At 32.1% G+C, this 13,107-nt stretch overlaps 2 protein-coding genes across 2 annotated transcripts; both read right to left on the reverse strand.

Moving 5' to 3' along the window:
* Positions 1–3,596: 3,596 nt before the first annotated feature.
* On the reverse strand, positions 3,597–4,156 carry LOC106336852. Its single transcript, XM_013775812.1, has 2 exons — positions 3,916–4,156; positions 3,597–3,838 (listed from the first exon to the last, which is right to left on the reverse strand). Exons 1-2 carry the CDS (start codon positions 4,154–4,156, stop codon positions 3,597–3,599), a joined length of 483 nt encoding a protein of 160 aa, XP_013631266.1.
* A 313-nt stretch (positions 4,157–4,469) lies between these two features.
* Positions 4,470–5,552, reverse strand: LOC106336861. The gene is made up of 3 exons (XM_013775824.1): positions 5,532–5,552; positions 4,934–5,398; positions 4,470–4,793 (listed from the first exon to the last, which is right to left on the reverse strand). Exons 1-3 carry the CDS (start codon positions 5,550–5,552, stop codon positions 4,470–4,472), a joined length of 810 nt encoding a protein of 269 aa, XP_013631278.1.
* Between the last annotated feature and the right edge of the window lie 7,555 nt (positions 5,553–13,107).

Raw genomic sequence — 13,107 nt, forward strand, 5'->3', positions numbered from 1 at the left:
TTTTTTTGGATTTGGTCGGTAATCCGTCACAAATCCGTCACAAATGTCCGACGACATTGGTGTCCGTCGGAACCTCCGTCGGAATTCGGCGTGTTTTCTTGTAGTGTGATTTGGGGTTTTTATCTCTGTGGTCCATAGTTCATGGTGTAGAAATATCGATTATTTTGTGGAATCCAATCTGCAACACATATATGTTACGTCTATGACCGTATCTGTATATTTCGTTGCTATGTGTCATAACAAGTGGAATAGTATGCGGGTCATATTATTCCATTTCACATGGAATCGTACATTCACATGATACGATGTTCCATTCGGTTGCCGGTTCTTACTCTGTTTAACTCATTATTCATTTCTATATTGCATATGACATTGTGAACCATTTTCATTCTTCAAGTTTGGTATGGACAAATTAGAGCCTATGATGGATTGAGGTTTATATTTTCCTATCTTTGGTTTAGTGTTTGATGTCAAGTATTCTATTATCATACCCATTAGCTTTGTATTTCATGTTGTTTATGAAGAATGTAAATACATTTCTCCACTATTATGGCAGGTGGATTTAATTTCAAAAAGATCTGGGTTCGGTTGCCTATGTATTGGGGTTTATATTTCCCTAACTTGGGTTTAGTGATTACTATCAACTATTCTATTACCATCCCCATTGGTTTTGTATTTCATGTGGCTCATTAGGAATGTAAATACATGTCTCCAATCTCTCATTAAATTACTTAAATATATACATGATATACTATGCAGCTAGTATATAATTAACATGGTATATGTTACATGGAATAGTAGTTCTCAGGTAAATAACATAGTACATACTATTTGGAATATAACTTCTCACGTAATAGACGTTGTAAATGTTAATTCAGCTTATAACAGACATATATTATCAGAAGATAACATTGGCATCATTTCATATAACCAAAATAGAAGGTCACAGGGTTTTCCGTTCAACAAACACAATGTTTATTATCACAGGGTTTTCCATTCAACAAACACATTTCAACTGTCGCTATATTATGTAGATGCTCTTTCAATTGGAACTTTTTTTTTTATATATTATTCTATCTAAAATACATAGTATGGAACTACAATTCTTGGATTCTCCGTTTGTTTAACGTTGTTTCTTTTACACTTACGATTTCAAACTACTCCTCTCTCTGCATCTTTTCTTTCCTTTGATTTTGACTACAGTTCTTCGACGCGCTTCCTAAATTTTCTCATTGTTACTATGGGACAGAAAACAACCAAGTTGTTTGCTTTATGTGTTGGAACCGGTAACCTGTTACTTAAAAGGGTATAACCGAGTGGAATGAAGGCAAAAAATCAGTGAGTAGATTATGTCAAAATCATGTCCATTTTCTTGATTTCTCACTGAAACGTGGCTATTACGTCAATTAGTCCTTAGAAAAATCTATACTGTGAAATAAGAAAAAAATCTCTAAAAAGACTTATAACGTGGGGATGTAGGAGCATTGATTTATAATTATGGCCTCTAGATTGCTGGTCTCCTAATAAAAACATAATATTAACTAACCACTTATTTTAAAAACAAGATTCTGATTTGGTCTTTTTTTGTCAATTGTCACCCTAAAGTTTTTAAAATATGCATGCATTTGAGATCTTGTAAGACAACAGCCAAACCAAAGGGAGGTTAAGACAATGCGACAATATAGTTCTGACTTCTGAGTCACTCCACTAGTATTTATTATGATCATGACAAATATAACCAAATCGATTAGTGTTAATTTAGTAACATGTAAAGAAAGTAAAAGAATAGCCGCAAACAATGACATTTTTAATTTCCCTTTTTGAAATTAATTTGATCAGGTATTTGTTGGAGACCCTATTTGTTACTTCTGTAAACAATTTTTTTTCTGCCCCTACACAATTTAATCAAGTGAGTGAGTAGTAAACATTAAACAAGACTTACGACACGAGTATTTATAGAACGTTCAACTGCAACTTAGGGCAACATTATTGGTAGGACTAATTTTTGAATCTTTAACATATTTTATTATTACTTTTATGTTAAGAGACAAAGCTAAGGACAATCCAAAAATTGTAGATTATTAGTAGGACTTTCTTGTCTCTTAGTAAATTAATTGTTTATTTTAATAAGTAATGACATATAAAAGAGAAGTTTTAAATAAAACATATAAAAAAGAAATTTAACTTTAAAATTGAAAACATAAGAAAATTACAAGTTCCAAAAAAATAATAATAATTACAAACATCATAATACTTGGAGCTTCAAAAAACGTGTGCCATATCCAGAGGTCATATGAAGCTACCGCCTCCAACACAATTGTTGGTTTCTCGGTTCCTCGTGAATACATTCATTTCCAAGAGGTGGGGCAATTCTTCCACTCCCAATGCATACAATCGATGCTTCCAACCATCCCTGGAAATCCACGTTGTTCTCCAATATATAGTAGTCTTTGCAGATCCTCCGGTGTGGGACGTCTTAGGTATTCATCGCCAAACAAGTGGATTATTCCGGCGGTAAAATGGTGCAAACATTTTCGAGCTGTTGTTTCAACAAGTCGGACATATTTGTCAACTGTATCAGCCCCACCACCATACGCCAATTGACGAATAGTTGCGGTACATTTTTGGAGCGGAGATAGACTAGACCGTCCGGCTGCATCTTCTCTTGGTTGAAAATACTCTACTTCTGTGGAGAGACGATGCACAATACGCAAGAACAATGTCTTGTTCATTCGAAACCGTCGCCAGAATAAATTGTGCGGAAATGTTGGAGTTTCGCTAAAATAATCATTCCAGAGCTTTTTGTGGCCTTCTTCCCGGTTTCTCTTGATAAAAATACATTTTTTTCGCTCTTTTGGTTCTGGAATAAAATCAGGGTTTTCTAATAAATCATCAAATATGGAATCAAATTCATCATCATCATCTTTGTGGTAATGATAATGGGAAGAAGAGGCCATTGAAAATTTATAAAAGAGAGAAAATGTTATGAAAGTGAGGAGAAGAGGGATGATTTGCATATTTTTAATGGGAGAAGAAGTCTCATACTTATATGGTGAAAGAAGTGCATCTTGTATGATTATTTTGTGAATCTCCTGTGATACTATAGTTGCTATTGAGTACATCTTGTGACTATTGGGAAGAAACAAACAAACGCACATAATGACTTTTTGAGTACATCTTGTGACTATAGTTTTTTTCTTTTAGAGCATGTGACTACTATGGTCTGATGTACTAGTGAATCTACTAGGTGATTGAGATATATCATAGCACGTTACAGGTTTCAGTGAAGATTCTATGTCTTCACAACAACTCAATGTTCACAAATTGCATTCCGATACACTACACATAGCCTCTTCACACATATCACTTTCACACAATAGCAAAATCAAGAGTCAATGCATTTCCGATACATTACACATAGCATATTCATACACATTAGAGTCACTACAATTCCGATACATTACAACAGCATTGATCATTACAAAGAGTTCATTAACGTGATTACACCATTACACATAACACAACAGCATATTGATTTACTTAAACATGAGCACCATACCTATTGAAACTAAAACAATAACCACTACACCAACAAATTATTCAAACCCATTGCCAAACCTTGATTTCTCCTTACCTAAATCACACACTATCTTCTCTAGCCTAGTCAGCTTCTGCTCAGTCTCATAGTCACTCAAAAGGGTAAGATTATCTACCTTTTCAGCCAGCTGAAGGACGTGTCTATCCCTAGCTCTCATCTCCTCCATAACCGCCACATCCCACCATTTCCAAACATGGCACTCTCTATCATCAACATTCTCACATGTGTAGTATCTTCTACCTGTTGTAAAAACAAACCACTTATTACACAGATAAAAATGACTACATACGCAAGACTTCATACGCATGTTATTATACCAGGATCATTCCTACTGTCAGATGTTGCAAGAAGAGGCTGACCACCACAGTAGCATGTCTGCGGGAATCCAAACTCAACCTCGGGTTGCGGAGGGTAATGAGCCGGCGCACGAGCATTGTAGCTTATCTCAGCTTGGTCCCGGCGAATAAGATCTTTCGTTTCGCTGTAGCCACTGTCGACAGAGTTCCCACCATAATCCTCTGACTCTGATGGCTGGCTGTAGCTATAGTCATGTCCCATGTTTAGTTTAACCTGTAACAAAATTTTCAAAGTAATTATTAGATAGACATTTATGCAGGAACATAGATAGACATTGAAGCAGGAAGATAGATAGACATTAAAGCAGCATTAACATAATGTGATTAATTTACAAAGAGAGCCATTTAAGCAAGCACGAACTACATTGATCATAAAGAATATAAGATGGCCGTTTAAGCAAACATGAACAACTTAAAGAACATAAGATAGCCATGAAAGCAAACAGAAACAACTAAAAACAGAAATTTAAAGACATAGTTATTATTAAGCAGATACATTGTTTAGGCTCTAATTCTCAGATCAACTCGGCTAGGAGCTTATTCTTGACAACTTCTTCGGCCTCAGTTAATGGTTCTTTCTTGGCCAGGAGAGTGTCTAGTATGGCCAGCTTTGACAGTTTTTCCTTCATCGCCAAATCCTCCTTCTTCATTTCCCAAATGGTCGTATACTCAGCAAGAGACTTCCCTTGAGCAGTATTCCTTTTAGATTTAGCAGGCTTGACACCTTCAGGCCGGATCTCATGATCACCAACATTGGTGCTTGAAGTTTGGGAACTTGGCTCACCAGTTTTCCTCTTTGAACTGCCACTATCTTTAGGAGTGTTAAGGTTAAGCCATTTCTGTTCATACCTCAACACACACCACACATGCTCAAGGTTAAACTTGATGTTGTGATGATGTGATCAGAGTATAAGATGTCATGAGCCTTCTTGAGAACATCAGTTTTATTCTGACTACTGCTAATTTGTCTCTCTGCTACCGCAAACGCGCCACAGAACTTGTTAGGGAGATCATTGATTATGTGCCACCTCTGCTTACAATGAAGATGCTCTCTCTTTGCACCATCCTCTCTAGCATGAGGACTTGCTGCACAATATTCTCCTACTCGTTTCCAGAAGGTCCCTGACTTTTGTTCATTTCCAATAACAGCATCCTTAGATGTGTTTATCCAGGCACTGATTAGAACCTCGTCATCAGCTGGGGTCCATTTCCTCCTCTGACTACGCTCCGCCGCTGTTACTTTGGGTAGAGATGGAGCATCAGATTGTTGTGAACTGAAAGGAGGGATCTCTGATACTCCAATGTTTACACTAGAAGGAAAAGGAGACTCGTTTCGGTTTGGGATGCAATCGGCGGAGATCGGTGGCGGAGATCCGTGAGGAGTGAGCGAAATAAAGGAGACTCGTTTCGATTTGGGGTTGCAATCGCCGGAGATCGGTGTGGACTGAGCGAAATAAACGAGACAAGTTTTGACTTGGGCTTGCAATCGGCAGAGAACCAGAGCCGAATGGTATCGCCGTTAAGAGAGAAGAAGGGAAGAAGATGAAAGTGATTTTGAGACCAAAACCGGACTTAACCTTACACCGCTCAGATATCATCTCCCATGCTGACGCGTGGACGCGTCCAAAAACTTGTTAATTAACCAACGTTTCTATTCTTTCTCGGTATTTTTCATTTATTTTTTGACCTTTAATTACTAAGATATGTGTCTAAGGGACCCCGGTAATGTTGCCCTTGCCTAATACTGTTGTGGTGCTTAGAATTTATTGAGCAGCAACATTTTTATTTTGCTTTAACTCAGAAATCAACTGTATTTACTGGCAGACAAAAGAAAGCAATGTTTCAAGGGAAATTGAGCTGTATAACCATCAAACAAATTATAATTCATTCTATGTCTAAATACCCTAATACATCAATACACCATGCATCTTTTATATAATAATATTACTATGCCCTCTTACACAACCGGTAAAACCTGTAAACAAAAAAAAAACTATTAATAATACTTACCTAACACACATACATCGTGGCCTTTGGAGAATCACATGTCTTGTACAACATGAGTTGTTTCTTCTCCATTTTTGATCTGCTGTGTAACCACCAAAACCCTTTCTAGAGTAGCTTTGCCTAGGAGATGGCCATCTGCAACGGCTCGCTTGGCTACTGACGGGAAGCTTTGCGCATCTGAAATCTATGGAGTCGCCGACAACGTAAACGGCACCGCCGCGAGGTTCGTCAACTCTTCCTTCAATCGCCTTAATATTTTCATTTTACGAGGCGGTTACATGTACTATTCCCGCGGATGTTGCCAGTTACACATATGTTTCTCGCTGTGACTGTCCTTGAATTGATCAGAGAAGATGAACGGTTTTTGTAACATTGTGTTCTATTCTATTTTATTTGTATGGAATAGAAATGTAAAACAATATGTATTATGAATGTTTTATTCATGTTATGTAATGTGAAATAGTCTGTTACTATACTTATTTATAGTGTATCGTTCAATTTGATGATTAATAAAGAATGCGTTATTTTTTTCTCCAATATGTACTATCCTATGTATTTTTTTCCATTCTATTTGGGTTTAGGGTTTATACTTGGGTTTAGGGTTTAGTGATTAAGATTTAGGGTTTGGTATTTGGAAGGAAGGGGTTGAGGTTTGGGTTTAGTGATAGCAGTTTAGGGTTTAGTATTCAAAAGTTAGATATGAAATTAGCATTTATGAGTTGTGTGTTGGGTTAGAGCCTATACTATTTAAAAATTAGGTTTGGATTTAGTTTAATATTACACAATATTATATACTATTTTCAGATTTTGATAATTGGATTTAGGGATGATAATTATGGTTTATATTTGGGTTTAGTATTTTAAAGTTTGTTTTGGGTTTAGTATTTAAGAGTTGTAATATGTATTATGAATGTGCTATTCTTGTTATGTAATGCAAAATACTATGTTACTATACCTTTTTATCATGTATCGTTCCATTTGACGATTAATAAAGAATGTATTATTTTGTTCATCAGTATGTACTATACTATGTATTTTGTTCTATTTTATTTGGGTTTAGGGTTTATACTTGGATTTAGGGTTTCGTATGTAGAAAGTGGGGTTGAAATTTGGGTTTAGTGACCCTATCATGTATTGTTCCATTTGATGATTAATAAAAAAAGTGTTTTATTTTGTTCACCAATATATACTATACTATGTATTTTGTTTTATTCTATTTGGAGTTTAGGGTTTAGTGATTAGGATTTAAGGTTTAGTATTTGGAAGGTGCGGGTTGAAGTTTGAGTTTAGTGATAGCAGTTTAGGGTTTAGTATTCAAAAGTTGGGTCTGGGTTTAGCATTTATGAGTTGTGTGCTGAGTTAGAGACTTAGAGTCATATACTATTTCGGTGATATGAAACACATTCTGTATTTGGGTTTAGGGTTTGTATTTAGATCTAGGATCTAGTGTTTAGGGTTTAGTATTTAAACGTTTGGAGTAGGTGGGGTTGAGATAAAATTTATTATTTAGGGTTGGGATAGAGTTGATCTCTTATACTATTTTGTTATATGAAATAGAACACTTTTGTTTAATAAGTAATGAAATATACCATTTATTGCAAAAGTGTTCTAATTTTATTCACGCTTTACTGTGCATGGTTAGTTGCACTATCATAAATTGCACGCTTTATAGGTCTAGGTTTAGAGTAAAGTTTAGCTGCACTATCATAAATTTCATACTATAATAAGTATGTGGTAAATAAATGTTTGGTGTGGTTTCCACTACGTGATGGAATTATAATAAATGTGTTTCATTTCTAGCCATAACTATAATTGATGATGTCATCCACACTTTTCTTCTTTCACCGGGTACCTGTCAAAAGAGAGGGTATAACCGACTCAATCATGGACAAAATGTTACTAGGTTAATAATGTCAAAATCAATGCTATTGGCTTAATTTCTATCGCGAACTTGGTTATTTGGCAAATTCATCCATGTTTCAAAACAATTAAAACTCAAAAAAAAAAAAAGCAAACTCTCTCTAAAATAATACTACAAAAGAAAGCAATGTTTCAAAACCATTATTTTAGCAAAAAAAAGTGTTTCAAAACTATTAAAACTCTCCATTGGCTGGCAAAAGAAAGCCTCACTAAAATAACTCTGTCAAGTTGAGAAGAATTTATAATTGAATATAGAGAAAAAGACAAAAATAGCACTAAATCAAGTTTATGTTCCCAAACTTGCACTCAAGGTCAAAAGTCACAAAAATAGCATTTGGGTTTAGGGTTTATGGTTTAGGGTTTAGGGTTTAGAGTTTAGGGTTTAGGGTTTAGAGTTGAGAAATGAGGTTTTGGGGATAAGATTTCAAATTTTGAAAAATAAAAAAATTAAAATTTTCAAAGGATAAACTTAGAAAGATGCTATTTTGGTCATTTTAGTTTTTGAGTGCTATTTTTGTGATATAAACTTAGAAATGTGCTATTTTGGAGATTTGCCCTTGAATATACTACTCTTCTCTATTTCAGTTGATAAATTTTATGGGTTTTTACATATACTAAAAGATTGATTAAATTATAAATATAATAATTTATGTGCATAATATTTTTCATGATTCTAAAACAATATTAATTCAATAAATTTTGATTATTTCAGTTAATAGTTGTTAAATTTTAATTAAATTTGTTATCATTAATTAATAAAAATGCATTGAATATGTAAAATATCCTATATAGACAAACAAATACAAAATTCTATATTTTTTTCACTAATTAGTGAAATCATAAATGATAAGAGATTAGTGATACCAGCTTTCGAGATGTTGTCAAAATAGGTTTATGATTTCACGTGGATTAATACTGCAACATAAAATCGGCTTATATCAGATTTATTTTAAAATAGTCTAAATTACAATTCAGAAAACTCGGTTAACAACAACAAACAGAAAAATGATTTGCAATTATCTTACTCGTTCCATTTTTTTTAATGCTCGATAATTATGTTATTACATACTATGAAAAATATTGCAGACGATTCTATCGCCGACAATTCTATCTGTCTTGTGAGTATTCACGTCTGACTGCTTCACTTGAGTTGTTTTATGAGATCCACGCTTGACGATATCCTTTGTGTCATGATGCAGAATTTTTGTAAGTATTTTCTCAATTAATTGGCATAATTCCGTTTTTTCTGGGAATCGAAATCCAGATTTTTTGGTGTAGAAACATTAATGAACCATTAATCAAACCACTAGATCAATGCGATTTGTACAACTTGTTCCACTTAGTAGTAATAGTAAATACTAAAGTACGTACATTCAAGATGCCGAACAGGAAGATTCGAATATGACTATGAGATACAGCAAATCCCAAAACTTTTTTTTTTTGAACATTAAATTCCAAAGCTTTTTACCATGAAAATAAAAAATCCCAAAAACCTTCGTGTACAAACCTATACTCAGAGGACTTAGGACATCTTCGTCCCCACTCCATTTTTTCTTCTAAAATAGAGTAAAAATAAATATTGAATAAAAAAAATACTCTAACACAACTGCATATCTACTCCATAATAGAATTTACTCCATAATGGAATTTACTCCACAAATGGAGTAATCTATTTTTTTTTTTGTTCATCACTCCATTATGGAGTAGGAAATAGAGTAGGGTTTGAGCATATTTACATCATATTCACTTTTACTCCACTTTGGAGAAAAAATGAAGTTTTACGTTGGAAATGCTCTTAGTATGTAAAAGTTGCTTCGTTTAATGGTCGATTCTAAATACTGATTCAGCACTATGGTGTATTCAATTATGACTTTAATGTAGTTTATATTAAACTAAAAAAATTATTGTTATTTAAAGATGAATTTTAACATTTCAACCAAAAAAATATTTTATAGGTATCTAGTGTTATTGAATTATTATCTGATAAACTAGTTTGAAATCAATTGTTACTGAAAACATTTTAAGTTTGAAAATTTAAGATTTTATGTCATTTTAAAATGCTTTGATTAAGTTTTTTTGTTGTTAAAATTAAAAATCTAATTAACATAGTTTTTGTTTTACCCGATATTTCAGAGTGGTTTAGCTAAAATCATAAGTAGGTATCCAATATAGAATTTGAAATTATTTAAGTTTTAGTAAGTTTTAGATGCTTTTAAATAAATTGAAAATTTGTTATGAGTTTTGTTGAACTATTCTATAATCTCATTTAAAAATATGATATTTAGAATTTTAATTTTAAACTAACATACTCTACCAAAAAACTCAAAGATAACTAAAATAATTTTTAAATTCACAATTTTAAAAAATAAATAAAATTATCTTTTAACATATTTTATTAAACAACAAATTTAGTAAAACTAGGTTTTAAAACAATTTTTAGTATATTTGTCATTTTAATATAAATCACTTCAAATTCTCATTTGTATACATCTCCTATCATACATTTTCAGTTCACCTAGAACAATTTAAAAACTAAAAATTAGTAAAAACCAAACCACTTCAGAATTTAAATTGAGTACCCCCATGTGTTTGGCAAATTTTTTTATTACCATTACGCAATTAAGTAAATTCCACATTCCAAACTATTGGATATACCACTGAATATGATAATCGATTATAGTATCCAAATACAGTATATGATTCTACAATATACCTAAAGAGATTCTAAAACCTACCGTTGATGTTATACTAGCAGGGGACAGTTACAAAGATATTGAATCTGGTGTCTTAAATAGAAAATATTGAATTTATATCCCCAAACGCAAATGATAATTTGCAAACCATTTTCTTATTTCATATATTTTTTGCTGTCTTGAGAAAAATACCATAAAATGCAAAATAACATATATAAAAAGGAAAAATGTGAACATCGTTACTTAAATTATAAATTATAAAAATGATAAGAAACTATAAAGATACAGTAAATGTAATTTTCTAAATGATAAATTTTGTTTGAAAATATTGAGAATTTTTTAATTAAATGAAAACTATAAGAAATTATGAAGATACATATTGTTTTCTTAATGAAAAATTTGTTTTAAAAGTAAAAACAATAAAATATACGAAAATATATAAATTGTTTCTTAAGTAAAAATTATAATTAAAAAACTACGAAGACGTATATTGTTTACTAAATGATCAATGTTATTTTGAAAACATTGATAGTTAATTAAGCACTTTCTTAAAAAAAACATTGATAGTTAATTTATTGTAAAAATATTCAAATGAGTCTCTATCCTTGAAAATGCACCAATAATTTAGTGTACCAACCAGTGACGAAAAGGGATGGTTATAAGCAAATTGAAAAATAGGGAGAGATGTCTCGAACATCACTTTTTTTTTCCGAACAAAAGAGATGTGTCTCGAACATCCCATATTTGATCATTTCAGCAGCGTCTCGACGTCGACGCACGTATCTTTTGGGGGGCTCGTCGTCCATACGTAGCATGATGAACATCATGCAATAAAAGTTATCGAGATGATGGTATGGTGGATATTCATGACAAATCGACGTAACTGGTGCCTAACTCTTTGATCGATTATATCGATCTCTATGTAGCTTTGTCGAACCCAACCAGTATAGAATAATAATATATTGTATATTAGGTTTGTGGAATGATTCAACTGGTTAGCTAAAATCTGAGGTAATGAATGGAGACATCTGAGTGCGGATTTCAAGTGCGGAATTTCTGAAAACCACAATCTGCCACCAATCAGTCAATTTTTTTACAAACAGCGTTTTGGCTAAGAAAAAAATAAAAAGCTGTTTGCGAATTTTGAAAAGCATATATTTACTACAAAACCGCAGTTCGTTGTCCAACACCACTTTACCAGCGTTTTTTCATAATCCGCACTAGTAAAATATTATTTTTTTAAATCTCAGTCCAAGTAATAAATAACAGAAAAAGAATATGATAATAGTAGTACATAATTTAAGTCACTGAGTTCACGCCAGATATGCTTTTAGTTTTTACCGTTTTTAAATTCCACACCGAGCATTTCCTTTTTTATTATTTATAATTAATGAGAAATTGGTACATAACACCACACTTTTAATAAATAACTCTATGCTAATCATTTTTATTTAATTTCTTTTAATGATTTTCATCAATTATTTGGTTTCACACATATATATATATATATATATATATATCGTATTGACTCTATACTTATTTGATATTAATAACTCTAATATTTATTTGATTTTAATCAAAACTGACAAAAAGTTATTGAATAAAATATAAAAAAAAAGTTCATATATATATAAAATATTTCAACTAAACCAAAAATTTAATAGATACCAAATATCTAATATATAAATAATATAAGAAATCTTTTAATTATATTATTTTAAGTAAAAATAATAAAAAATATCTACACATTTCTTAAAATTTGTATTTCTATTTCAAAAGAATTTTATTAGTTACATTAATATTAACAAGAAATATATATATTGAAATTTTTTATTTAAAATTAATTTCAATATCTAATATTATAAAAAGAAAAAGAAAAATATTACATCATTAAGCAAAGAAATTTATTTTCTAAACGTATTAATATATTTATTTTACGTTACTTTTTTCTATCAAAACCGCACTACTTTTTCATCAAAACCGCACTACTTTTTTTATCAAATCCGCACTTATCCCGCAAACCGTATGAACCGCAGTTGGACCGTACCGCACTTTAATTCTGCCCCGCTTATAATATCAAAACCTCGGTCACCATTCGGACCCCGAGTTAACATATGTTATCTCTGCAAAATATATGAGTCCGTGCCTTTCTTTTTAAGGTGTCAAAAGCAGATTCAGCTCAATTTGATTTTTTATGGACATGAGTTTTATTTTTTTAACTTATAAAACTAATTTAACGAGGGAATTTAAATTAGATCAAAAATTATATGAATGATTTTTAAGGATGTCGTCCATATAATGTTGACGCATGATGAACATCATGCAATAAAAGTTATCGAGATGATGATATGGTGGATATTCATGACACGTCTAAAGTATAAATTGACGTAATTGGTGCCTAACTCTTTGATCGATTATATAGGGTCCGATTGTTTATGACTTTCGAAACTCATTACAAGAAAACAGCGGTATTCTGACGGACATTCCGACGGAAAATGAAATCCTAGGAATATCCCGAGGAATTTCCGAGGAT

This window comes from Brassica oleracea, chromosome C1 (assembly GCF_000695525.1).
Source record: "Brassica oleracea var. oleracea cultivar TO1000 chromosome C1, BOL, whole genome shotgun sequence".
Classification (NCBI taxonomy): Eukaryota; Viridiplantae; Streptophyta; class Magnoliopsida; order Brassicales; family Brassicaceae; genus Brassica; species Brassica oleracea.